The following is a 26,558-nucleotide window of genomic DNA, read 5'->3' as shown; positions in this document are numbered from 1 at the left end:
CAGCTCTTCAGGGTGAACCGTCCCTGCCTCTCAGCCTGTGCCTTTAAGCCCCGCCGCGAACTCCCCCCGTGCCTCCCACCGCCCCCTCCGCGCCCCGGGCGGGTGAGCTCGGGGAGAACCTGCCGGGGAAAGCACCTGGCGGCAACGGGAAAAGCAAAGCGGGTGAGTCCCTGCTCCTTATTAGGGGCTCTTTTCATTTTCTCCAAGGTGCCGGGCTCTCTTGGCTCGGATGGGAACGGGAAAACCTGCGCCTTCCCCGACAGCCGAACCCACCCGTGGGTGCTTCTCCGCGACCACCGCGATCCCTCCTGCCCGGCGATGGGGCTCGGACAGCCCTCCTCCTCCTCCTCCTCCTCCTCTTCTTCCTTCTTGTTCGTCTTCTCCTCCTCCTCTTCCTTCTTCTCCTCCTTCTCCTCCTCGTTTCTCCATCAGGGTCAAGCAGGTTTGCTGCCTGCGCCCGCAGATTTCCAGACAAGCGGGAGTTTGAAGCTGCTTCTCCCTGCTGGATTTCCCCCCGTGCTCGGGGAAATCCCTCTTGCTCTGCTGGTTCTGAGCAAACAGCTTGTTTGTGAATTAATTGCCTGTGGGGAAAGCAGCTAAGCTCACCTCTTATTGAAAGTAAGAGAGGGAAACAACTTCTGTGCTTCCTCAGCACATAAGCCTACTTCGCTCGCGGCTCAGTAGTTTTTATTATGTGATGCTGAAGTGCTTTTTAGTGTTTTTCAATTCCATGTAACACTAACATGATTCAGGGGAGGTTGGGACCACTTTGCACAAATGAGTGGAGGGGATTTTTTTCTGCTCCTGGGACCAAAGGAACCCACTGGCCACAGAAATGGGCTCCTCACTGAATGTCTGTGGAAGCTGAACCCTTCTGCCAGCTGTGCATTTCTGCAGGACATTTCATCTTCTGTCTGTTAATCAGCAAACACATGTGGGACCTAATGGATGAACCTTAGTGGAGAGTGACCTCTAGACCCTCTTGTCTGAAAGTACTGGTTAAGGGGAAACATCTTATTTTCTTTAACACTTTGGAAAACAAATGCAGAGAATGGTCTGTATTATCTAAAAGCTATAGCAAATTACGAAACACTCTAGAAATAAAGTTCAGGGTAGCTTATGGGAAACAAAAAGCTTTGGCAGTAATGGAGACCTAAATGCTGAAATAAGCAACATTATCACTGTAGGAAATACTGTGGCAGCGAGCAGCTTTGACCTTGGAATGGGACAACTCTTATAGCAACCTCCATGGGCTGGGAACAGCACCATCATTTGAGCTCAAATAAACGTTTCTGCAGCTGGATGGTGCTTTGTTCTCATGGTTGAAGGAAAGGGCTTGAGAGTCGCCCTGCTTTGCACCCACTTGTCTGCCAAGTGAGGCTGGTCTGCAGGGAGCCCAGCACAGCCCCAGTATCCTGCTCAGGGGGTCCCTGTGGGTGAGGTGCCAAGCAAGGCAACACAGGCCAGTGCAGGATTTGGGCTGTCCATGTGGGCAACACCCTGTGGCCTCTGCCTGGGGATGGTCTCAGACAGGAGGGGCTGGGCCAAAGCTGTGCATGGTCACACAGCCCCAGCACTGGAGTTTGGCAGTGACACTATTGTGTATTGATACATGCAGAGTTTCATTCTGCAGCCTCTGAGGTTAATGACAAAAATCCCATTGACTCGGGTGCTGTGAGTTCACTGCTTGACTGATATCTTTCATCACTGGCTGGTTTCTCTCTGTGATCTCTCCCTTTGAGGGAACATGCATTGCAGATGACTGGTTTCAAGGTAGCGTGAGGGTTTTGTGCCCACGAACACTGATGCCTGCCTGTCAACCTGTAAGAACAGCTGAAGCTGGGTAAAAACTGTAATGTACACATTGCTTTTAACGTATGTCAGCTGGTAAGAAAGAATGAAATGTGCCTATCTGCAAAATGAAGACATTGAGTTTAGCCCCTGTTCCTTGAAGAACCCCTGGTCCCTGTATTGTCCACTGACTCCATCAAGAACAAGATTCCTTCCACAGCCTTTGCACTGGGCCAGACACAGTGTCCAAGGGAGGCGAGTGGGTGTCCCTAAAGGAGATGCCATGAGTTAAGCATGTGAGTTTTTCCTGGCCATTCATGAGCTGAAAAGTATCAAATTATATAGTGCTCCTCTTGTGAAAAGTAACCAGGCAAACATAGGCTTCCTGACTTACTGGATACTCCCCATGTGTATTCAGTATTTACTATCTGTACTGAGTTTTCAATCCAGCACAGTGAGGGGGCAGGAGAGTTGCCTTTATTTTATTGTGTAATCCATGGCTAAAAGTTTAAGAAGTAATTGCAGGTACAAATCCACCCAGTACTCTGTTACCGAAGGGAAAGCTCAGGGCTGAGTGTCTCCAAGGTGGAAGTGATGTTAGAGCCTTTGTTACCAGTGATAATACCAGCACCAGGGAGCCCAGCCTGTCTGTCATGCCCCAGCTGAGGCTGCTGAGCTGGCAGGCAGGAAGAGGATCTTCTTACTTGTAAATTGAGAGACATTTGCAGACCAAGAGGGACAATAAACAAGGCCAGCACAGTGTCACTGGGCTTGCTGAGAGCAGGACTACAGCTGAACCAGAGGCACCTCCAAGGAGAGGGCAGCAGGTGAGTAGGGACTTTCAGATTTGCAGGCCACACGTGGTCTGGGGGCTCTTCACTCACCTCAATAATAAGAGCTGTCCTCAGTCCAGAGTCTGCAGCCTCTTAGGTGACAGTGTTTCTTTCTGCTTGAAAGTAGGGTGCAGTCTTTCAAATGCAGCACAACCCCCTCTGAATGTTAACCTGCAGAGATGGGGCTGTGCACAGTTCTACGTGTCCATTACAGAAACTGGAGATGGGTTAAAGCAAAAGGATTAAAGACGTGCAGTGTTGGGTGGCCCAAGGAACCAGTGTGGTGCCCAGTGACATTCATGGCACACAAAACAAAAAGGCCACATTAGCCAAACCTGTGTCTGCTGGTCATGGGGGTGGTTTGATGCTGAGAGCTCTGTCCTGTATCTGTTTGGCTTTCTTTTTATGGCACAGCATCATCTCATCAGAAGGTTTAAGGGAAGACATATGGGCTCACCAGGAAACAACAGTGTTGGAATGAATTCCAACACTCCCTTCTCTGGAACCCCACTCCCAGAGTGGCTCTGAGGGACCCCTGAGCCATAAGGGGGAACTGACCCATGGTTCTTGGCCTCTCCAGACTGACACGTCCTTGCACTGCACCCAACAGGTACCACTGGTTATAAATCCACTCCCCTTGGAAAGTATCCTACCTTCTCTCAGTAGCTGGTGCCACAAGTGAGCCCCGTTCCTGTACAAGTAAATTCCCAACTGTAAGGAAAAAATCACAATGTTTTGACCCCATTTTAACTGGGATTGGCTGTTCCCACCACCACGCTCTGCCAGTAGACCTGTTTGCACACCCACATCTCTCACCTCCTCCGGTCATGCTTCTGCTTTCACTTACAGCAAATGACCATCTCCTCTCTCCTGCTCAAGCTCATGGTTTGGTGACACAGACGTGGTTTGTTTTCTGGCGCCTGAGTTTTTGAATGGTGAACCTACCAAATGAGGCAGGCTGGAGTCTGCTTACTCATTTTGGGCTACCTCCTTCTGGAGAAATAGTCTGCTTCTACTGTGTTCCTCCTCTGAAGTGCCACAAGTCTTATCTTGCTGATAAAATCAGTAGTCCTTCATTTGCATTTGGCCACAGGCTCATTATTTGCTGAGGCTGCAGGTAGATCTGCTGCTGGGCTTGTGTTCTGCCTCCAGCAAGTCGCATATTTTTCATATCTGTGCCACATTTTGCAAAGGCTCTGTCTGGGTGAGGACTTGCAGGCGTGACCTTAGGCCACGACACAGTTTTACAACCCCTGTGCCTGGAGGCTCAGCAGACACAGTGTTGCTGTGCTGAGAGCCACACTACCCCACCATGCAATAAAGCAAATGCTTTTATTAACACTTGGTTATTCAAATGGTTGCAGCATATTTGCTGCCCTCTGTAATCACAGTTTGGGAGAAAATAATCCCCAAAAAATCATCTGGAATACAGAAACGAAGCACAAAGACCCCAGAGCAGCCCAAACTCACCATCAGGGGACACTGGGGTTTCCTTGTATTCGTTATCTGTAAATGCAGTTGACTTTTGAAGACACAGTTGCCACTGTTTCTTTCCTGTCTGTCTTTCCTCTGGCCAACAGTTCAGAGAGGGGGCTCAGCTCGTGTCCCTGTGGTCAAGGGCTGCTGACAGGGGCTGACAGACTGGGAATGGGAGAAGCTGGAGGGAGCCTGGGGCAGTGCAGTGCGAGACAGGAGTCTCCCTCTGAAGGGAGAGACTGAGGGCTGGAGAGGGCTGGGAAGGCAGAAGGAAAAGATTCAGGAGGTGAAGACATGAAGGGGAAGACACAGTGAGGTGAAGGATGAGAAGTACCAAGTAGTGGAAGGGAAGAGGCTGGGGAATGGGAAGGTAAATGAAGAAAACCAGCCCCTGTTGCTGGGCAGTCACAAGCACAGTGCTGGGACAGACCTGTGGTGCTCCAGCCCCGGGAGCTGGTGCATTTTGCAAGAAGGCAGTTCCTGCCTGAAAACAGGAGCCAGCACGATTTATGCTGAACAGATGAACTGTGCTCTGGGCCGGTCCTACAGGTGTGCATGGCCTGGGATCACCTGAGTGAAACAGAGACACCTCCCAGGGTGAGGCTGGATCTGTGCCCAGCATGGACAGGCAAGGGGGGTGTCCCTCCTTGGGTGGCCCTGCCTTGTCCCCTTGTCACTCCTGCACATGATGTGCCCTCAACACACTGCACATGCATGTTCTCAAACACTCATGTGGGCTCTCACACACTCGTGTGTGCTCACACACACACACACACATGTGCTGCTTGTCCTCTTTGACGAGAAGAGTGGGTGTTAGTGACAGTTTGTCTAATTGGATAAATGAATATTTTTACAGTATTACTTAATGTTTCGTAATTTACCTATCTGAACCAGCTGAGAAATAAAAATACGTCTTCCAAGGAAATCCTCTGGTATGATTCCAGGCTGCCCTAGAGCAAAGTCCAGACTCCTACAGAGAAAACAAAACCCGGGGCTGCCACCTCCCAGCAGCAGATCCTCGGGGGCAGCCAGAGATGGTGACAGTCACAGAACAGCTCTTGCTGACTCTCTGCAGCACATCAGATGTGCCTTCCCTGCTAAAACGGAGCAGTGAAAAGACACCTCCCTGAGACAGGACAGAGAGGACTCTCTTAGGTCAGAGTTCCCCACCCCCTGCTCTCAGGGGCATCGTGTTTTATAATCACTCAATTTATGAGCTGACAGAAAAATCGTTTTTCTTCTCAACGTTCCTACTGGAAACTCGTGCTCCTCTGACTGTTAATACTTTCCTAATTTCTGCCCCACCAAAAAGTTTACTTTTTGCTTCTCTGATTTTATGCCATAATGTTTTTCACTGTGTATAGCTCCTTGCTGCAGATCTCCATTATGTATTTACAGATTAGTCCTTATTATTTTCAGTGAAAAAATTACAATCTCTACTTTGCTCTTGCAAAATGGGCTTTACATTTACGTGTCCTTTTATTTTTTTTTAACTCACACCACTCACAACAAAAGAAAGTAAACTTTTCTTATGCTAAAAGGGAGAGCAAAGAGGGGGTTTGATTGTTTTGTGAAGTAAAAGGCTCTCTAAATACTCTTATTTTTTCCAGTTAAAATGCCTCTGCAATCACTAATATAAACTTCTTTCTAGGGTTCCAAGTACCTGTTACTGTAATATAACTTTTATATGCAGCCAAGACTGTATTGTTAAAAAAACACCCACCCAGAGCCAATTTTGTCTGTGGTGTTAATTTTTTTCTCAGATGCAGTTGCCCTACCTTTGAGGTCCACTGATGGTCAGAGCACTGTTGCCCTGGTCAGCAGACCTGGACTAGATTTCTGAGGTCCCACATTCAGCACACTACAAGAGAGACAGTGGCTCTAAAACCCACTGAAAAGAGTGGAGGAGGGATCCCTCATCTGTATGTATTCAGGTCACAAGAACCACTAGAAAAATGTTCCCTACCTGTCTCCTCTTAGCCAGAGCTGAATTGTCAAATGGAGATATTGTTAGAGGAACCAGGGGTCACAGTGCCTATCTGTGCCAGGCTCAGTGACAGCTGAAAAAGAATATTTGGAGGTCTGTTAGAAAAAAAAGAGGGATCTTGGACAGACTCTCCCTTCCTCTCCCCTTTCCCTCTGTTTGTTGCCTCACAAAGAAGTGACCTTTTAAAATCTCTTATCTAGAAGCTTCAGTTTAAAGAGCTGCTGACGCCTCTTGGAAAACACTGAAAAGCTCCTCTGAAACAGGGAGCTGCTGCTCCGTGTCCTGGGTGCCTTTCTTCCCCTCTTCCTTTCATTGCTGGCTGCATTTACATTAGAAAAGGCTGTTCCTCCGCAGCTTCCCCGAAGTCACAGCCTGACTTAGAGCAGTACTGAATTGCTGCTGTGGCAGCCCAACCTCTCACAGCACCTCTGAGTGGGTAGGAGGTGACCAGGGGAGATGTCCCTTGGCAGGACACACTTTGCAACTGAGGATGGAAGAGCTGAGTGGGTTTTATGCTCTTGGTGCTGTCAGTATCAAGGCAGAGTAAGTTTGAGAGAAGATTGTGCCTTGTCAAGACCCTTGTGGTGTCACCTGTAAATCTGAAGTTTCCCAGCTGCTAGAGACTGAGTCCTCGAAGAACTCGCTCTGAAGCTGAGTAACTCTGCACCTTTGGCCAAGGTCAGACTTCTGTGAATTTCCAGTCTGACAAAACAAATTGTCTGAGGCAACCTTTATCCTGCCAGTCTGAAGGGAAGGGTTACATGTCTTCTTCCTGCCTATGAGGGAGAAATATTAATCCAGTTATTTAATACATTTTAGGGCCACGGGAAGTCAGTGCCTCTCCTTGTCTCACCAGGCTTGTTGCAAAAACCAGCCTGTCTGAATGACTGCTGGAATCACAATGGATATCCCAGGCTACTTCATTCCTACTGATGCCCAATTGTTGATGTTGGCCAAATAAAGGCCAACCGTGGGATGGTTTGTACTAGCAAGGCTGCAGACCAAAAAAAAAAAGCAAGATAACTGTTCTATTTTTGGCATTTTTGAGATCTCATTTGGAGCACCATATCTGGGCATCTTCAGTGCATCAAGAGTGCAGCCTGAGTGCAGTGTGTTTCCATTCTTTCACTTCTCATGGTGATGTTTGAAGCTCCTGGAGTAACCAATGGCCGGCACAACACATTTCATCTCAGTCTTATCCTTTTCCTCTTCTTCTTTTTAATCACAGAGCCCATCTGTAGAGCTGCTTAAAAAGCATGGACCAGATAAAGCCAGGACAAGGCACTCAGAGAAGGAGACTGAGAGGCTGCTGTTGGAAGGCTGCTGCTGCTGCTGCCGTGGCAGGCAGTGCCACAGCTCTCTGCCTGGGGATCCTGCTGGGTGAGTGTGTAGCTGGGTACCTTTTTTCAGTTTATCAGCTCCAAAAGAGAAGTGGTCTGCACTGCTCCTGGTAAAAATCCTCAAAATCCTCCCGCTGAAGACAAAATGTGATCAAGTTCCTGTATGTGCACACACAAACAAGGGCTGTAGTCAACACATGTTCTCAACATGTGACTTTGGAGCACTTCATCTTCACTGTCTCATGTTCTGTCCTGCTTGACCAACTTGATCTCCTATGACAAGGTGACCCACCTAGTAGATGAGGGAAAGGCTGTGAATGTAGTTTTCCCCAACTTCAGTAAAGCCTTCTGCACTCTTTCCCACCACATTCTCCTGGAGAAACTGGCTGCTCGTGGCTTGCTCAGGTGCACTCCTCAATGGGTAAAAACTGTCTGGCTGGTGGTGAATGGAGTTACATCCAGCTGGGGGCTGGTGACCAGTGGTGTTCCACAGAGCCACTCTGGAGCCAGCCCTGTTTTATATCTTTATCAATTATTTTGATGAGGGGATCGAGGGCACCCTCAGTCAGTTCACAGATGACACCAAGCTGGATGGGAGTGTTGATCTGCTGGAGGGCAGGAAGGCTCCAGAGAGGCAACTGGGCAGGCTGGATTGATGGGCCAAGCCAGTGGTGTGAGGGTCAACAGGGTAAAGTGCCAGGTCCTGCCAGAAAACTTCCTGGTGGAGAAGGGCCTGGGGGTGCTGGTTGACAGTGACTGAACACGAGCCAGGTGTGCCCAGGTGGCCAAGAATGCCACTGGCATCTGGCTTGTACCAGCCACAGTGTGTCCAGCAGGACCAGGGCAGTGACTGTCCCCCTGTGCTGGGCAGTGCTGAGGCCACACCTCAAATCCTGGGGTCAGTTTTTGGTCTCTCATGACAAGAAAGACATTGAGGGGCTGGAGTGTGTCCAGGGAAAAGAACAATGCTGGGGAAGGGTCTGGAGCACAAGTCTGATGAGGAGCAGCTGAGGGAGTTGAGGGGGCTCAGCCTGGAGAAGAAGAGACTCAGGGGGAACCTGCTCACTCTCCACAACTCCCTGACAGGAGTGTGCAGCCAGGCAGGGGTTGGGCTCCACTCCCAGGAAACAAGGGACAGGACCAGAGGAAATGATCTCAAGTTGCACCAGATTGGATATTAGGGAAAACTCCTTCACTGAAAGGGTTATCCAGCCCTGGCACAGGTTGCCCAGGGTGGAGTCACCATCCCCGTGGGGATTTAAAAGTGTAGATATGGCACTTGGGGACATGGTTTAGTGGTGGGTTTGGCAGTGCTGGTGGAATGATTGGACTAAATGATCTCAGAGGCCTTTTCCAACCTAAATGATGCCATGATTCAATGATTCTATCCTCTAATCTCTCTCTGTGACTCCCAAATTTCCTGTCACTGTACCTCACCACCCCTGCCATCCCCTATCACAGCCTCTTGCAGCCACTGACCATTGCCTGTTTTACTGTCCCACTCCAGAGCACAACCACCATCTCCTGCTGCTTCTGGTGTCCCATGGTAGATGCCACCTGAGGCCAGCACCCCAGAAAGGACCCTAGTGTGACATGACTGACAGATCCCACCTGGACAGTCCCGCTTTCTGAGCTGGCTTCAGTACCCAGCAAACCTTTCACCAGCCTGTTTCTGCAAGGACAGGGCCAATCTGGGATTGCCAGGCTGTACCCATCTGTTCATGAACCTCTGTTTCAGGCTTGACAAAAACCCACCATTTTCAAGTTCAAACTAGTTCAGTGCCAAATGCTATTCCTGCAGGTGTACAGGGTATCCCAGTGTGGCCACGGGGCACCCCCGAGGCAGCCGGGGGTGGTCAGAGACAGTCACCCTGCCAAAAACAGCGGGTTTAAAGGACATGATGAGATCCACTTTCCAGAGCAGTGAGGAAAGCTGCCTCTGACAGACACTGTCCCTCTCTGGCAGCCTGTTATCCCCCGGGAGAGACCAGCTTTGAGCACACAGTGGAGCTGCAAGGAATCCTGTTCAACAGCAGCTTAAAGACGGAGAACTCAGAGTACTACAGGGTGCTGACACCTGCTCTTGAGAGGCTGGTGAGTTGATCTGGGCTTTCCAAGAAAATACTGTGGTGGTTCACCAGGGCCCAGCTTGACTGTCCTCATTCAGCAGAACCTGGATGCCAAGGGCAGGAGGGAAACTAGGACTTCTTAAACATCAGCAGGGTACAACTGTGGGACTGAGCTACACTTTGAGAGGCCCTGTCAGGGCCCTGAGAGGCATCTGTGGTGTGGGAGGTGTGTGCTCACACCTGCTCCTTGCAAAAGAGGTAGGAAGGCATAAAAAGGGGATGTACTGCCTCATGCCCTGAGCCAGGGTGGGAAAAGGGTTAGACATGAGCTGGACATGGCTGCTTCTGCTGCTTGCAGAGGCAAGAGAAGATCCTTCAACAGCTCCAGCTCCCAGGCATAGTCTAGTCCCACCTCCCTGGGGTCTTCTGTGCAGTAAGTGTATGACCATCACTCTTTGCTTTGCAGTTTCTGTCCAGTCTGCAGGACTCCCAGCTGGACTGGAGCTGCACTGGTTGCACTATCCTGGGCTATAGGTGAGTGTAGGCAGCTGTCCCTGCAGACTCTGCAGCTCATGTTTCAGGCATTCTGACAGGCCTTACCAAGAAGGTGAGCTCACACCTGTGCTGTTGTTCAAAACTAGTACAAAGAGAAACTGGTTTTTGATCAAGGCTGGATTTTCTTCTGGGATTGCAGCAGTGTTCTGGATTCTTTCATTTGGAAACACAGTCAGAAAGGCAGAGGGAAATGGCTTGTTCGACCACAGCTTTGGGCCAAAGGAAAAAAAACACAAATTACCATTTCAACCCAGAGAACATCTCCAGAAAAACCTTACATTATTAAGAATTACATTATTAAGAGTCAGTTTTGTTTCCCTTCAGTTCCCTGTAGGCAGCGAGCACAGGAGCCTGTGCTGATTGTGGAGCCAATGTCCCCATTGATTCCCTGTCTCCCAGCAGGAATGGAAACTCGAGCGTGATCGTCCATTTCCGCCTCTTCTTCGCCCCCCAGGACTCCCAGCCCCTGAGCTCCACCTTGGAGGAGGAAGCTCTGAGGCACGGGCTGGCAGCTGCCCTGCGCAGGCAGGGTCTGTCCCTGGCTGCCTACGGGACCATCTCCTCAGCTTCTCTCACAGGTACAGCCCTCCCACCACTGCCAGGCAGGCAGGGCAGGGGGCCCAGTGCTGGGGCTGCTGCCACCCAAGGTCACACAGCAAAGCCACCATCTGTGTCTCAGAGAGCCAAACTGTTGCAGGGCTTCAGCTCTGGATGTGCAGTCAAGGCTTCATGCCCAGCAGCAATGCTGGAAATGGGGGTGCTGCCAGGCACCCAGCAAAACAGTGAAATGCTCTGCCTGGCTCCCAGCTTCACTGTACAGCAGCAGAGACCAGCCTAGACCTTGCCTGCTGCTCAACAAACATTTTTGGGGTACCCAAATACCTCTCCAGCACTAATGCTGTCCTGCTGCTCTGCCCTGCAAGAGCAGCTTGAGGGGCTCACAGCAACAATAGGGCCTAAAGTATAAATTGCAGTTTCTTTGGTTTTTCTTGCAGCACCTAGAACCAGCCTAAGGGACAGGGGATCAAGCTCTGGGAGGCCAATTGCTGAGTTGTCTGTACCTGCAAGTGCACAGCAGTCCTTAGGCAGCCCTCGGAGTTGTAGCAATAATTACAGCTTAGGTAGACATTTATCATATTTGAATTACTCTCTGAAACCACCTGACAAGAAATTCTCCTTCCCTTCAGCAACTGTGGAGTTGCATGTGACTGTAGGACTTCAGGTCCAGCAGATTTAAAAAAAACATGTGCCTGGGAAACATGAAGGTGTGGGCTCATCTGCAGCCCCCTCTGCCACAATGGGCAGGATCCCTGGATCTTCAGGAGCCTTGTGCAGCCCAGATGGAGGGTGCACAGACTCCCCTTGGCTTTAGGCAACAGTCCTGCATAGGTTCAAACCTGGAGTCTGCTCCTAGGAGGCAGGTCACTGCTTTTGGGAATTCATCCTTGTACCTGGAATCATCCAAAGCCCACAGAGCTGTAGGTGGCTGCTCCTCCCCTGTCCCATGGCTGAGCAGGGTTCCCCAGCAGTGACCCAGGCCAGGAGCTCACACTGGCCATGGGGCAAGGAAAGGCAGGAGAAGATGATGCAGCAAAGCCTGCAGCAGCCCCAGTCTGGGAACAGCACAGTCCCCAGAGCTCCTGGCTGGGCTGCCCTTTTTGATTCCTATTCCTTCTGCTTTGTCACAGGTCCCAGCAAGGATTCTCCCCACAGATCTGGACTGAAATCAGGTAAGAGCCAGGCAGCAGGAAGAGCAACCTGCCCTCTGCAGCCTCCTCTTCCTCCTCACCAGTGGCCTGGGTGCAGAAATCTTGTTCATAACCTGGTGGCTCAGGGCCCTGCAAGCTCAACAAGAGCTGCAGCTCTGCTTTGCTCTGGCCCTGCCAGGGAGCAGAGTGACAAGGACACTGCCCCGTGGTGGCTGCCCCTGGGGAAGCCAGGGCAGAGCTACTGGGTGGGCTGCAGAAGACAGGAATGACTCAAGCCTTGCTGTCCCCAGGGAGCTGCCCTGGAGACACAGTCACTTGCTGCAACACCCAGTGCGTGTGGAAAGAACCGTGACAGGCAGACAGGGTGTGCTGATGGCTCTGAGGGAAGGGGCTGTGGTGAGTCTCTCACAGCAGGTCTCCTGGACAGTAGGGGACAGGCCACAGTGCACTGCTGCAGACTGTGACAGGTGTGACACCACTGGCTTCCAGGAACTGAGGAGAGTCAAGGACACAGGATGACTTTTCAAGCCAATAGAAATTGCCTGTGTGAGGATGAGGGGAGCTGGGCCCTGAGAAACACCTTGGTCCCACCACCAACTGTGATAAGGGACACCTTCCTGGTGGCCTGGCATGATGGATGAGAGCCACATGGGCCACATGATGGACAACACCCATGAGCTGCTGGGAGCACATCATGAGGCAGTGGCTGAGATTGTCAAACTAGTCAAGATGCTTCTCCCCAGAATTTCTCGCTCTAGAAGAGTTTCAGGGAGGATGCTGTGATGGGCCAGTGCTTTGCAGTGCTCTTTCCAGGCCTGCCCTGTGACATCCCAGGCACTGTCCTGTTGTTTGAGCATGTGCTGGGACCACTCATGAAGCTGAAGCAGCTTCTCCCACTTGCCCCCGAGTCCGTGTTGCTGGGGCACAGAGGCAGGATCCTGATGCACTGGCTCTCTCACCCCTTTCAGACTGTGGGAGCCGCCCTGCCATGCAGACTGCCAGCAGGATAGTTGGAGGTTCAGAGGCGTCCAGAGGGGAGTTCCCATGGCAAGTCAGCCTGCGAGAGAACAACGAGCACTTCTGTGGGGCTGCAATCCTCACGGAGAAGTGGCTGGTGTCTGCTGCTCACTGCTTCACTGAGTAAGTTCTTGTCACGCCATCTCCCTCCCTCCATCACCTTTCCAAAGCTGCCATCTCTGCACCACACTGCCCCATCATGCCTGGTTTCCCTCACGGGGAGTTTCCATCACTCCTGCAGGATGGGCAGGAGGCAGCTGGGGTTTGCAGGACAGTGCTGTGGCTGCAGGCTCACACAGTCCCTGCTGTCTCTCCTCCAGGTTTCAGGACCCAGCCATGTGGGCAGCTTACACAGGGACCACCTCCCTCAGAGGCTCTGACAGCAGCGCAGTGAAAATGGACATTGCACAGATCATCCCACACCCCTCCTACAACGCTGACACAGCTGACTATGATGTGGCTGTGCTGGAGCTGAAGAGACCTGTCACCTTCACCAAGTACATCCAGCCCGTGTGCCTGCCAGACGCAGGCCATCATTTCCCAACCAGCAAGAAGTGCCTCATCTCTGGCTGGGGCTACCTCAAGGAGGATTTCTGTAAGCAAAGCGGGGCAGGGAGCAGAGGAGGACACAGTGGGGTGTGAGTGGGGCAGGAGGCCCCAGGGAAGGGAACTCAGGGCAGCTGGGATGGCTGTACCTGGGGCTGCTGGTCCCCTGCGGGGCTCCCTGAGCTGAGCTCACAGTCGTGTCTTTCTTGTTCAGTGGTGAAACCCGAGTTCCTGCAGAAAGCAACAGTGGAGCTGCTGGACCAGAACCTGTGCTCCAGCCTCTACAGCCATGTCCTCACAGACAGGATGATGTGTGCTGGCTACCTGGAGGGGAAAGTTGACTCCTGCCAGGTAAGCTTTGCTCAGGGAAGCTGGCACAGCTCCCCACACGAGTCTTTTCCTCTCAGTATGCACCAAGGGACACTTCAAGAAGCAGATCTGACACTGTGGTCATGGTTCCCCCCTGAGGTTTGAGGTTGTGCCTTGGACCCAAGCTCAGGGACTGCAGAAGACACAAATGAGGATGTTCTCTAGCCCTTAGAGGAGGGTACTGCTGTTTAATCTTTTGGGTAATTAACTATTTTTCTCTACTTCCCGAGCTGTAATCAGGGCTGTCCCTACCAATGTACCAGGTAGGTCCTTGGATCAAAATCCAGATGGCAAAGGGCAGCACTGGAAACTAAAATATACACAACAGTTTTTGGTGAACAAGAGAGTGTTTTCTTTAGTTAGCCTGGAACTGCAAGTGGGCACCTGGAGACAGTCCTGCCTTTCACAGTGGAGAGAGGAGACTGTGATGTGGGAGGAGGACTCTGATTTCCAGGGCTGCCCCTGTGGCTGGGCAGAGCTATTCAAACCTGCAGCCACCAGCTGAGCAAAACTGCACTGCTCTGGTGGTAGTGCTTCATATTTCTGGACCAAATATGACACAAACACCAGAGAAGGGGCCAACAATGGAAGATCCAAGGATGGACGAGCAACATGACCCATCTGGTTATTCATTATTGATCTAGAGCAGTATCACCCCCAGGAGGCACTGCCGGCTTCACAGACACCACATGTCCATCAGTGACACTCTCAGGGCCCCACAATAACAAAGAATTGACCAGGGAACCATAGACTAAATCAAGAAAACCCGATGCAAAGATTAGCATGGTCACCCTGGGCTGTGCATCAGGCAATGCACACCCATCATCTGTCTGTGTATGGGCTGCTGCTTAACCTTTAAGAGCAACAATTTAATGAATGATTAAAGCAGTAGAAATGCTAACCCCTTTATTTTATAGAGGATGTCCCTGTGCTCTTCTGGCCTATCAATGGCACAAGGCTACTACTTAATAGAAGGACAGCGTGCCCACGTGGAGGAGCAGCCAAAGGCCAGCACAGGAGATGCTCCAGTCATCACTGGTTGAAGCAAATATGAAATGAGCTGAGATACACAGGGACAGAGAGACCCCAGCTGGCACAGGGATGCTGAAGGTGGCCAGGGAGAGCTCAGTGCATCCCCAGGGAGAGCTCACCATCTGGCTTCTCTTGCAGGGTGACTCTGGTGGGCCCTTGGTTTGCCAAGAACCATCTGGCAGGTTTTTCCTGGCGGGAATCGTGAGCTGGGGGATTGGATGTGCTGAAGCCAGGAGGCCTGGGGTTTACACACGTGTTACCAAACTCAGAGACTGGATCCTGGATGCTATTTCTGCCTTCCCCAGCTCCACAGCCCACAGTGTCCCTCTGATACACTCCAGTACCAACAGTAATGTGGTCAGTGCTGAAGAGCTCAACACCACCAGAGGAACCTCCACTACCTCACCAGCCCCAGCTGCCAGCAGGCCAGTGACTGCAGGGAGACCACAAGGTATGAGCACCCATGGGTGGTGCACCTTGGCAGGAAGAGTGGCAGATACAGCTCCAAATGTCAGGCTCCTTCTTTTGCTGAGCTGAGCTGACTTTCTGTAGGGTGGGCCCCACAACCCTTGCCTAAGGACTAAGGCCAAGGCACATGTGACACTGTGTGGCTGTCCCAGCTCAGACCAGAGCAGCCTGGCAAAGTCACTCAGCACCTGTGCAGTTCCATGCAGTTCCTCTGCTTGTATGACTGACTGTGTAATCTTGTCTGAGTGACTTGTCTGCTCCAGCAGGTCCAGGACAGGGCACTAAGGCACAGCAGTGTCTGACAGTATTTAACCTGTTGACCACTCGCTTTTGTTTGCCACCTGTGGATCTCCCCACAGCTCAAAGTTGGTGGCTGCACCTTCACAGGAGACATGGATCTCCTCCCTGAAGGGAAGGAGGGCAGATGTCTGTAGGATGACCTGTCTGCTCCAGGAGCCCCCACCAGCTCTGCAGGGAGATGCAGATGTAAAGTATTTTTCTACATTTAGGATTAAGTTTTTATCTGTAATGGCAAGGCTAAGAGGCACAGAGCTGCTGATTACTCTGCCTTTGAGAAAGGCCCAGGATTGAGGATTTGCCAAGAGCAAGATGCAGAACAGCAGTTTGTGTGAAAGCCCAGGTGAAAACAGCCACCATCAGGCCCTGCCATGATCAGCAGACAGGGCTTGGGTAGATCCTCACACCTCAGCCCTGACCTGTCCCTGCTCAGACTCACTGGTTAGAGAGAGCAAAAGTCTCTCCTTGCTTGTCTTCTGCTAGGAGTACTCACAAGTCATGCTTTGACTTTGTTCAGAGTGTGGAGGACGACCTGGGTTCTCTAAACCCAGCAAGATCGTGGGAGGAACAGACGCTTCCAGAGGAGAGATCCCCTGGCAAGTCAGCCTGAAAGAGGACTCGAGGCACTTCTGTGGAGCCACCATCATCGGGGACCGCTGGCTGCTGTCAGCAGCTCACTGCTTCAACGAGTAAGAGCCCATCCCTGCCCTTCACCACAGAGCTGTGCTGCCAAAACCACAGCGTGGCACTGGAGCCACAAAACAAGACATTAATTTTTGCTATAACTAGAGATTCACAGTCAGAGGGGTTTTGTGGGGGGCTTGGGATGACGCAGAGAGGGGTCACCCCAGCTTGGGCAGGGAGCAAGGACAACACATTGAAGAGGGGTGGAAAAGGACAGATGCCACAAGAGTTTCTTTAATAAATTTAACCTTAAAAATTGTCTGTAATATACAAAATAGAGACACGTGGTCAGCTGGTAAAGGGAAAATGGTGTGTTCAGTCCTGCATAGTTCTGTTCTGCAAGAGCCTAAGCTCAGATTTATAAGTAGCCTAGATAAAGAAATGAGTAGCAAGAGGATAACGTTTGTCAAGAATAAATTCCTGAAGGCAGAAAGGGTGGGGAACTAACTAAGGAGGATTTCAAGACAACCTTATGCGTTAAACAGCTGGGCAATAAAGCAGTGAGTGAAATGTAAGGTGTGAAATGTAAGGTGTGAAATGAGGCACACAGCAAAACCAGCAGTGCTGTCTGTCTGTGGACAAGGGTGGGTCTCCATCAGCTCTCTCCATCCATCTCCATCTGAATGTTGCCATTCAAAATAAGAGATCAGAAACATTCAGATACTGCCCTGAGAGCAGCAGTGCTGTGGGCAGGGGTGGTTAAAGAGCACAGAAATGCAGTAACAGTTAGAAGAACAAGGGAGATGAGCAGGATGTTGGTGGTAATCCACAGCACACCAACCTCCACACAGGGCCAGAGTAACATTGTGTGAAGGTGAACACATGGCTCGGGGATGAGCTGGGTGTGGAACAGCATCATAACCAGCAAGACACAATAGGTCAGACTAGACCTGGGAAAAAAACAACTGGTGGGAAGGGAAAGTGTGATGGGACTGTGCAATGATGAAGGGTACAATTAGGGAACACCATTTCACTCTTTTTTTAAGACACCAAATAACCACCAAGAGCAGGTGGAAAACAATCAAAAGGAAGCAGTTCTTAATAAATGTCATTAAGCTGAATATTTAAAATTCACATAGGGTGAAAAAAAAAGAGTAAAACACAACTTTAGAAAAATCCAAATAAAACCCCCAAATCCATTAAGACCTACTGAAAACAGAGACACAACCTGTGTACCAGAACAGTCCTGAAATCATAAATTTCTGGAGGTAAGGAGAGGATTATTACTACATGTTCACTTGCTCTTCAGGAGATATCCAACAGCTGCCACTGCTGGAAACTGTTCTTTGGGCCTGACTTAGTAGGGCTGCTCTGCTGTGTGCTGATCATGTAAAACTGCCTGCAATCATCTGTGTGTGAGCATGCATGTTTAGAATTATGTATTTGCAGGACAAATCCAGAAGAGATCAAAGCCTACATGGGAACAACATCACTAAATGGAACAGATGAGAATGCAGTGAAAGTCAATGTAACAAAAGTGATCCCACACCCCCTCTTCAGCCCCATGATTCTGGATTTTGATGTGGCTGTACTGGAGCTGGCAAGACCTCTTGTCTTCAACAAATACATCCAGCCTCTGTGCCTCCCACTTGCTGCGCAGAAGTTTCCTGTTGGCAAGAAATGCCTCATTTCTGGGTGGGGAGACCTCCAGGAAGGGAATGGTAAGCAGAGATGCTGATTTGCCCTGGGGCAGTGACACCCTGAGCAGCAAAGCCTGTGCCACTGTGACCCACAGTCCTGTGAGCATACAGGACAAGGGACAGCAATGGGGACAGTCAGGAACTGACAGAAACACAAGAATAAGCAAGAACAAAGGCACACAGAGCATTACCTTAAACCACAGTTATTTAGGAGTCAGCAGCAAACACGAAAATTGAGAGAGCAGCTTGGTGGGAACCAGGAGAAACCTGCTGGACTCCTCTCAGTAGCTCTACCATGCCAAGCAAGAGTCAGGCACTGGCTCAGGACCTGCTGCAGCTCTGGCAGCTCTGTCAGCCACAGCAGCCACACTCAGTCACAGAGATGTTCCAAGCAATTGGAAAAAGCAAAGATCCCACTGTAGGGAGAAGGCCTGAGAGTTCCACATGTGCTACCAGAGAAGCCCAGCTGACCAGGAACCCACAAGCTGTCAGGACCACGGGACACTGCTGGGTGCAGGATCCTTAGCACAGAACTGCACCCTGGGGCCAGCCAGGAAGCTTCAGGGTTGCTGAGAAAATAGGTCATATAGGACTCAATTCTCATGTGAGATTAGAGCCTGTTATCCCAAAATTTGTGTTGTCAGTCTAAAATTCATTAGTTCCCACTTTCCTCTGCTGCACTCACTAATCCCATGCTTTTCATGCAGCCACCAAGCCCGAGATCCTGCAGAAAGCCTCTGTGGCCATCATAGACCAGAACACCTGCAACTTCCTCTACAACTTCTCCCTCACTGACCGAATGATCTGTGCTGGCTTCCTGGAGGGGATGGTAGACTCATGCCAGGTAACAGTATGGGATTTCTCTACTCTGTGGACTGTTCAGAAAGCTGGGCTAACTCTGCCTTCAGCAGATCTTTGTGAAATATTTACTAAGCTGCTGTGAAATATTTACTGAGCTGTGCAATTCACGTACACCTTAGCACAAAAAACCCAGCGCGCTACCTCGGAGCTTTAGAAAAGTATATAAAGCTCCACCAAGATGAGAATGACTTAAACCAACATCCCACTGCTCTGTCTGGCCAGGTGAATCCTGGACGAAGCAGGTCTCCTCCAGTGGCAGTGAGACCTGGGCAGTTGGTGGTGGCTGTGGAGCGGTGCTGACAGGAGCTATGAACTTTCAGGACAATTGTCACTCGTATCTGTGCAGCCAGGTTGAGCCACTGACCCCACCTTCAGTGTCTGACTCGTGCCTTGCACACACACTGCATAGCAGCAGACAGACCCAAGGCTGAAGAAAGAAGAGTTGGGGGTAGCTAAATCCTCCTGGTGTGGCTGAGGGGCAGCTCCATGTAGACCTGTCTGGGGGAGACTGTACTGAGCAGCCATTGCCTTGCTTCTTCTGCAGGGAGATTCAGGTGGGCCCTTGGCCTGTGAGGTGACCCCAGGAGTGTTTTACCTGGCTGGCATTGTGAGCTGGGGATATGGTTGTGCCCAGGCTATGAATCCTGGTGTGTACTCCAGAATTACCAAACTCACAGACTGGATCCTGGACACCATCTCACAGTTGCCCAGTCCTGGCACAGGCATCCCTTCCAGTTCAGCCATCACCAGAACTTCCAGCACAGCCATCCTCACCCAGCCCAGCACAACAGCTGCAAGTCCAACCAGCAGAACCACCCTGGGAACGAAGATGAGCACAGACATGAGTGAAAACTCTGAAGCTCTGAGAACAACTGAACCTGCCAAGCCCACCCAAGCCCCAGGTAACACTGATGACAGAGGTACTGACATGTTGGTAGGAGGCATCCAGCACAGGGAGTACTGAGCAGGCCATGGGTTATTCCCTTCCAGTGGTGCCTTGTACCAGCTTCACCTTCAAGTGTTCCAGCAAGGTGTGTATTGGAAAAGAAAATCCTGAATGTGATGGTGTTGTGGACTGCAGCAACGGCTTCGATGAGCACAACTGTGGTGAGTCCTTCTCTGCAGCCCGTGGCTGCTGCCAGCCATGGTCTACATGGCCCAGACTCCCCAGTGCAACCCACCACATTCACACTGGCTGTCCTGGGCCCCACACTGGACACTGGGGGCCTGGGCCAGCCCACTGTAATCCAGGTCCTACTTATTCTGCCAGAATCTAAACCAAGATAAAGCTGGATGAGCAGGGTCCAAATTTTCTGCCAGAAGGTGTGGCCTCTTTTCCTCTGCTACAAATATTAGAAACCATTTCCAGCACACCAGCCTTCTGACCAGTCAGTCTGGTAGCACAAAGGTGGCAAGACAACTCTGCACAACATGGCAGCCCAGAAAATGTCTTGTCATCCCTGGGACTGCTCCTTGGTCTGCACATTCCTTGCGGTGTGGTAGCTCAGCCAGTCCATCCAAATGTTCCCTCCTCACATACCACAGCCCTGGAAGGTGTGATCTGTGATAACAATTTCACAAACCATACCCTGTCTGCCAAGCCTTGCTTCAGCTGGGTGAACGGAATTCATCACATCCCACTGCCCTGTGCATGCCCCCCCCAAAGGCTGTCCCACGGCACGTGGAAGGCAGGCAGACACCCCTTTTCACTTATGTTTATTTAACACCACGGTGCTTCTTCCTCTGTCCCAGACTGTGGCCAAACAACTGCTCTGGCCTTCAGCAAGATCGTGGGTGGCAGCAGCGCGGCTCGAGGGGAGTGGCCCTGGCAAGTCAGTCTGTGGCTTCGGCGGAAGGAGCACAAGTGCGGGGCTGTCCTCATTGCTGACCGCTGGCTGCTCTCTGCAGCCCACTGCTTTGACATGTAAGTCTGAGGTGGGCTAATGAAGCCAGCTGGCTCTTGGCCCCAGTCCCATCAGCCCACCTGCCCTTGCCCTCCCTGGCGGTCCAGCACCACGACGGGGATGCTGTGCCCTGTGAGAGGCACACAGTCCCTATCACGGGTGTGCCCCTACAGGTAAGTGGGAAAAAGGAGTGGAGCAAAACCTGGGTGTGCCCAGTGTGCTGGAGACAGGGGCCCTGCCCTCACAAGGTGTGGCCATAGTGCATCCCAGCCCCACAAGAGGAGGAATGGCCCTCCTTGTGAGGCCGTGCTCCTAACAGCCAGGTTTGCTGTCTTTCTGCAGTTACAGTGACCCCAAAATGTGGGTGGCCTTTCTAGGAACACCCTTCCTGAGTGGCATCGATGGCAAAATGGAGAAAATATTCCGTATCTACAAGCACCCTTTTTACAACATCTACAGCCTGGACTATGATGTGGCACTGCTAGAGCTGAGCACACCTGTCAAGTTCAGCAACACCATCAGACCCATATGTCTCCCAGACAGTTCTCACATCTTCCATGAAGGGGCCAGATGCTTCATCACAGGCTGGGGTTCCACGAAGGAAGGAGGTACTGGTTGAGAGGGCCCCCTCACATCTATGATGGCCTCAATGGTCACCTACCTTGCACAACTCAACACCTACAGTTCCAAACACCACTGTCCCAAGCACTCCCCAGGCCAGGCTGGACCCTGCAGGGAACACCAAGCTGGGCAAGGCCTGGTATCACTACCATCTCCTCCCCTGCCACCATGCACTGTACTTGTCCATTTAGCCACACCTCTGCCCTCTTGGAGCCTTCCCAAGCTTTCTACATGGCAGCCACTATGCTCCCCATCCCCACAGCAGCTGCTCCAGCTCTGCTCCTGCAGCACAAGGACCCAGTGCCATTTGTATCTGGTCAGCTGAGCTGCTGGACAAAGCACACACTCAAGGGACCTTTCTGTGCTTGCTCTGCTGGGGAGGAACCAGGCCTGACTGACTTTCCCAGGTCTCTCCCTCTGGCCAGCAAGGCTGCAGAGACCCCACTGCTACACGCTTCTGCTTCTCATGTGCTCTGCGCCCGGTTAACATCAATACTTGTCTCCTCAGGTCTCATGTCAAAGCATCTGCAAAAGGCAGCAGTGAACATGATCGGAGACCAGGCCTGCAAAAAGTTCTACCCTGTCCAGATCAGCAGCAGGATGGTGTGTGCTGGTTTCCCACAGGGCACCGTCGACAGCTGTTCAGTGAGTGAGAGCAGCAAACACTGCAGCTGGGACACAGCAAGTTCGTGCCAAGTCCCTGGGCCATATTCCCTCAGGAGGGCCCTGCCTCCCCCAGCTCAGCTGTCTGTCCATCCATCATGGCTGTTGCCTTTATCCACACCCATCCTGCATACACCTCGTGCATACACCAACCCATGACAGGTCAGGGAAACACACAGAGAGGTAATGCCAAGCAAAGGACCACGGAGATACCTTGGAGCCTATTCCATGATCCTATTGTACCTCCAAACACACTCTTCCACGTTCCAGAACCCCAACCTCACACTGTTGATGCAGGTACATCACTGAGCAGTCCCCTAGCTTGGAGTGTGGCTCCTGGGGAAGTGGGGAGCAGGACAGCAAATGCCCATGTCCCAGAGAGAAAGAACACCTCAAAGCTGGGGGAGCTGGGCTGCCTCTGGCTTGATACTGTACCCTTCTCCTCTCTCTGCAGGGCGATGCAGGCGGGCCCCTGGCATGTAAAGAACCCTCAGGGAAGTGGTTTCTAGCAGGAATCACAAGCTGGGGCTATGGCTGTGCCAGGCCATACTTCCCTGGTGTCTACACCAAAGTCACAGCTGTCCAGGGCTGGATTGCGCAGAACCTCAAGCTCTGAAACTGCATTTCACCACTCAGGGAAGGCAACGAACGAGGGGAGTAACTGCCAGAGGAGGCACTAATCCCTCAGCTATTGTACATTTTTCTGATGTTGCAAAGGGGTGAAGATGGCCTTGCAGGTATTAAGCAAATGCCAGTGTTGTGTGACCTGTTGGTTGTGACACCAGGGCATTTGATAACTGCTTTGCATAGAAAGGTACAAATTCTAGACATTTTCCATAAATAAATGAGGCCTGTCCCAACTTAAGACCTGGCCAAACATCCTACGCATTAAAACATGACCTTTCTAGTTGGAGGGGTGCCCGAAACATCTGGCAGATATTCATGGAGTTTGGCTGACCTCTGCCTATGAGCTGTCATCCCAAAGCCAAGCCAAGAGACTGCTGAACTTCGTCCCAGCCCAAAGTTATGCCCTTGCAGAAGCCTCAGACCTCACTGCCTTGATGGAGCTGTTGTGCTGTGCAGTGGCTTTTGGGAAGGGTGTGCTGCTGTTTTCACTCAGTGCCTGAGAGCTCAGTGATGACCTTCTGGCTCACCATTTGGTCCCAAGAGAAGACAGGACTGAAATGCTTGGAGTTCAGACTGCAAAGGCCCTGATCTGTACTGGAGGATCAAGACAGGCTTCTCTACACCCTCCATACACCCCCCACCCACCCAACCTCCCCCCAGCTCCTTTTGCACCAGGGAACAGGTGATTAAACAGATTAAGGCATGGTCATACAGACCACTGCTCTGGTTAAGCTAGGTGGGAAAAATTCAAAGTGCTGACATAGGGTGCAAGGATATAACTCCTTCAGTAGGAAGTCAGGTCCCACCAGCCAGCATATGACATGCAGACAACTTTGTTCATAAGAAAAAAACTGCTGCAGAGCTCATGTGCCAAGTCTTGGGCAGACTTAGACATCTCCCCACAGATTCAGCCACCAAAACTGAACAGCTGTTTGTACCCCAAACCCCTTCCTCATTTTTGGTGCTTAAGCTCTGCATCCAGGCATAGCAAGAGGTTTCTTCTGTCTCAACCCAGTGAGATCCACCACCTTCCCAGCCAGAGCACCAGCAAGGTGGGAGACCTGGCTTCCAGGCATGGCTGAGCTCCACGTGGGTTCAGATGCATGGCTGCAACACCTGTGGGATGTTCCCATGAATGAAATGGGATGGGACTGCTGCACAGTCAGTGCCACAAAACTCATACAGCCATAAATAAAAGTAAAAAGGCCCCTAAGCAAACACGGCTGAAAGCACTTTATTTTCAAGTAGTCATTCTGACAATGTAAGTTCAAATACCCAATCATCTCCTCACTTCACCTTGTGTGAGAACACTTCAGTCCCTTTATAGAAGCCACCACATTGGGAGATTAAATGAAATCAGGTTCTGGCACATCCCTTTGAATGTCCCAGCAGGTATGGAGACAACATCTTTCGTCTGCCTCCATGTCCCAGCAAACAGTGAAATCTTTTATAAAACGCAGATCTCCAAAAGGAGGGATTTCAAAAAACCTCTGTATAGAGACCCAGGCACCGTTGATCTCCAACACTCTCCTCTTGCAGCTGCTGTACCCACTGCTGACTGTACAGCATTAACCCAGCTTTTCAGGAGAGGTGTGTAATACAGAATTGAGCACCAAAGCAGACCCATGTTCTCTGCTGCAGACATGCTCCTCCCTCAAAAAAATGATGCCTAGAAGGTAGGCTCCAAGATGGAACGTCTGTGCCAGAGCCAAACCAGAAGTCAGAGAGTACCACAGCAACACAACACACTTTATTCTATAAAGAAATGAACCCAAGTACTTTATTCTGTAAAGAAATTAATCCATCCACTTCCCAACCCTGTCCATTCCCCCAGCTGTGCTGCAACTGGTTCCCCAACACTGTGCTTGTGCTGAGTCAAAGCCTATGAGCCCAAAGTGAGCCCCACACAGAGATACACAGACACAAGGGAAGAAAGAGTCCAGGTGGCATGTGGAGAATATTATGGCAGCTTTTCTACTAATGAAAAAGGACTGGGTAACTACCTGATGGCTGGGTCCATGCTGGAATCCCGGGCAAAGGGGACTGTGTTGCTGGCTTGGCTTGGCCCCTCTTTTCCACAGAAGGCTCCTTGCCTCTCGCAGCCCTTTCAGCAGGGATTTATCAAGTGCTATAATGCCTTGGCCAGTCTGGACGGTTGGGAAGGGCAAGAAGTAAATCAAGCAGCTCATGGTGGCTCTCAAGGCTGGAAAAAAAAAATCACTCGCTCCTGGGGCTGGTGCTAATAAAGGCCAATGGATGCAAAAGGTTTAGCGAGGGTTTATTGCTCTGCCACGGCAGGGGCTGGGAAGGCAGCAGGATTCACCCCCAACCACCTGGACTGGCCGCTCGTCCCTTCCCCACATGGTCCCTCCCGGCCCGGAACGCATCATCACATGTTGGCTCTCTCCCGCTGCAGCCGGGAATTGTAGGCTCGGGAAACCGTGTTCCAGGAGTCCATGTACCGGTCCATGCACATGGCGATGCACTTCTGCGGGACACAAAAGCCTCAGCGGCCGCCCCGAGCGCGGGCACCGCGGGTCCGCGGTCCTCCCGCCCGCCCTCACCTGCTCCGAGTTGTCCAGGGAGCCGCCGGGCTTCCCGATGCACTTTCGAAAGCACTTGTCCGTCATGCGCTGCGGAGAGAGCCCGTCAGCGGCACCGCGGCCCGGGGGCTCCGGCCGTGAGGGGAGCGGGACGGGGACGGGGACGGGGACCGAGCCAGCCCCGCCCGCGCCCGCCGCCCCTCCTGACCTGCAAGAGCTCCTGCGCGTTGGCCACGGCGATCTGCACCTTCACCTGCTCCATGATGAGCCCCGGGTCCAGCTTCCCCCCGCCGCCGCCCCCGGAGCCGAAGTCGGAGCCGAAGCCGCTCTCCATGCCCTCAGTGCCCGCGCTGCCGGCGAAATGGCGGCGCCCGGACTGCGGCTCCCGGCGGGCCCCGCGCCGGGCGGGGCCGAGGCGAGCGGGGCCGAGCCGAGCGGGGCCGAGCGGGACCGAACCGAGCGGGACCGAACCGAGCGGGACCGAACCGAGCGGGGCCGAGCCGAGCGGGGCCGAGCGGGGCCGAACCGAGCCGAACCGAGCGGGGCCGAACCGAGCGCGCCGGCGGCGCCTCAGCGGGGCCGCGGGGACCGCGTCCCCAGCGCGGGTGTCATCGCCGGCCCCGACCCCGGCCAGCTCCGAAGGGACTCCTCAGGGCAGGGTCGGGCCGGGCCCGAGTCAGACACAGCGTTCGAGTCCCGGCGTTCAGCGCAGCCCCGCGGAGGGGGCGAGGGGAAGGGGCCTTAAACCGGCAGCACCAGAGAGACGGACGCTGCCCTGCGGCGGAACACCAGCGGTCTGAGCTGGGCTCCCCCCAGAGAGCAGCTCCTCCGTGGGTTCTCTCTGGAATTCACCCTTCCAGGCGATGACGATCGTTTCTTCTGCCTTACGTGACTCGTGCCCTTACTTCTGCCTCAATTCCGTTGCGGTCTCCTCCGTTAAGTAAGAACGCTCTGGAACGCGGTGGAAGCAAATGGGAGACGACACCACGGGGGCAAGATGTGATGTGAGGGAAAGAATTGGTAGGAGAGAAGGAACTGACAGCAGAGCTAAAGCCAAAACCGCTCTCATCTTCATTAGCTAGAGCCCACACTCAGGGTATTGCAAACCGTGTCATCCTGTGTCGATCTGCCCCCTTCAAACAGAAGGCATTCCTACACCTCACAGAGCATCACCAGCCAGTGCTAACGATGGGGCAGCCGCCTAAGGTACGGTGTTATCAGCACGGACTGGAAAGTGGGCTGGAAGCTGCGGGGCAACACTCCTGCCCATCCTAAGAATCCATCCCAGCCAGAGGTCGGTATCTGCTCTCATTCTCACGTCAGGAGCAAGCAGGTTAAATGGAAAAACGCCTTCAGTGCAAGGGTGATAAGAAGGGGATGCTCTTCCTGCTGCTTTTGTTGCTGCTGATCAGAGAGGGACAGCACTTTCCACCAGCACTGCGTCCCGTTTAAGGAAAGCACTCCTTTGATTCTGGAATACACCCTTCGATCCCTGCTGGGACACCCCAGAATCCCTGCTGGGACAC

At 52.1% G+C, this 26,558-nt stretch overlaps 2 protein-coding genes across 4 annotated transcripts; one reads left to right on the top strand and one right to left on the bottom strand.

Moving 5' to 3' along the window:
* The first annotated feature begins 39 nt into the window (after nucleotides 1-39).
* Nucleotides 40-23,687, top strand: TMPRSS9 (transmembrane serine protease 9). Of its 2 annotated transcripts, XM_027666592.1 has the most exons (19): nucleotides 41-162; nucleotides 7,329-7,467; nucleotides 9,394-9,521; nucleotides 9,963-10,030; nucleotides 10,454-10,629; nucleotides 11,740-11,781; nucleotides 12,729-12,900; nucleotides 13,098-13,372; nucleotides 13,538-13,674; nucleotides 14,863-15,175; nucleotides 16,007-16,178; nucleotides 17,563-17,834; nucleotides 18,521-18,657; nucleotides 19,219-19,576; nucleotides 19,665-19,781; nucleotides 20,427-20,598; nucleotides 20,921-21,186; nucleotides 21,708-21,844; nucleotides 22,317-23,687. In XM_027666592.1, exons 2-19 carry the CDS (start codon nucleotides 7,344-7,346, stop codon nucleotides 22,476-22,478), a joined length of 3,228 nt encoding a protein of 1,075 aa, XP_027522393.1. In that variant the 5' UTR covers nucleotides 41-162; nucleotides 7,329-7,343; the 3' UTR covers nucleotides 22,479-23,687. The 2 variants fall into 2 exon arrangements, with proteins under 2 accessions (XP_027522392.1, XP_027522393.1); XM_027666591.1 differs by lacking the exon at nucleotides 22,317-23,687 and having other exon boundaries at nucleotides 40-162; nucleotides 21,708-22,140.
* Nucleotides 23,688-24,220: 533 nt separating this feature from the next.
* TIMM13 (translocase of inner mitochondrial membrane 13) lies at nucleotides 24,221-25,417 on the bottom strand. 2 transcript variants are annotated; one of them, XR_003531512.1, is made up of 4 exons: nucleotides 25,241-25,417; nucleotides 25,054-25,122; nucleotides 24,823-24,977; nucleotides 24,221-24,692 (listed from the first exon to the last, which is right to left on the bottom strand). XR_003531512.1 is itself a non-coding variant. In XM_027666598.1 (3 exons), exons 1-3 carry the CDS (start codon nucleotides 25,364-25,366, stop codon nucleotides 24,879-24,881), a joined length of 294 nt encoding a protein of 97 aa, XP_027522399.1. In that variant the 5' UTR covers nucleotides 25,367-25,417; the 3' UTR covers nucleotides 24,221-24,878. The 2 variants fall into 2 exon arrangements, 1 of the variants encoding a protein (XP_027522399.1); XM_027666598.1 differs by having other exon boundaries at nucleotides 24,221-24,977.
* Between the last annotated feature and the right edge of the window lie 1,141 nt (nucleotides 25,418-26,558).

The sequence above is a fragment of the Corapipo altera genome, unplaced genomic scaffold, assembly GCF_003945725.1.
Source record: "Corapipo altera isolate COAL_440 unplaced genomic scaffold, ASM394572v1 193, whole genome shotgun sequence".
Taxonomy (NCBI): Eukaryota; Metazoa; Chordata; class Aves; order Passeriformes; family Pipridae; genus Corapipo; species Corapipo altera.
The sequence above is the reverse complement of the archived record's forward strand: the minus strand, read 5'-3'. Positions and strand labels throughout refer to the sequence as shown.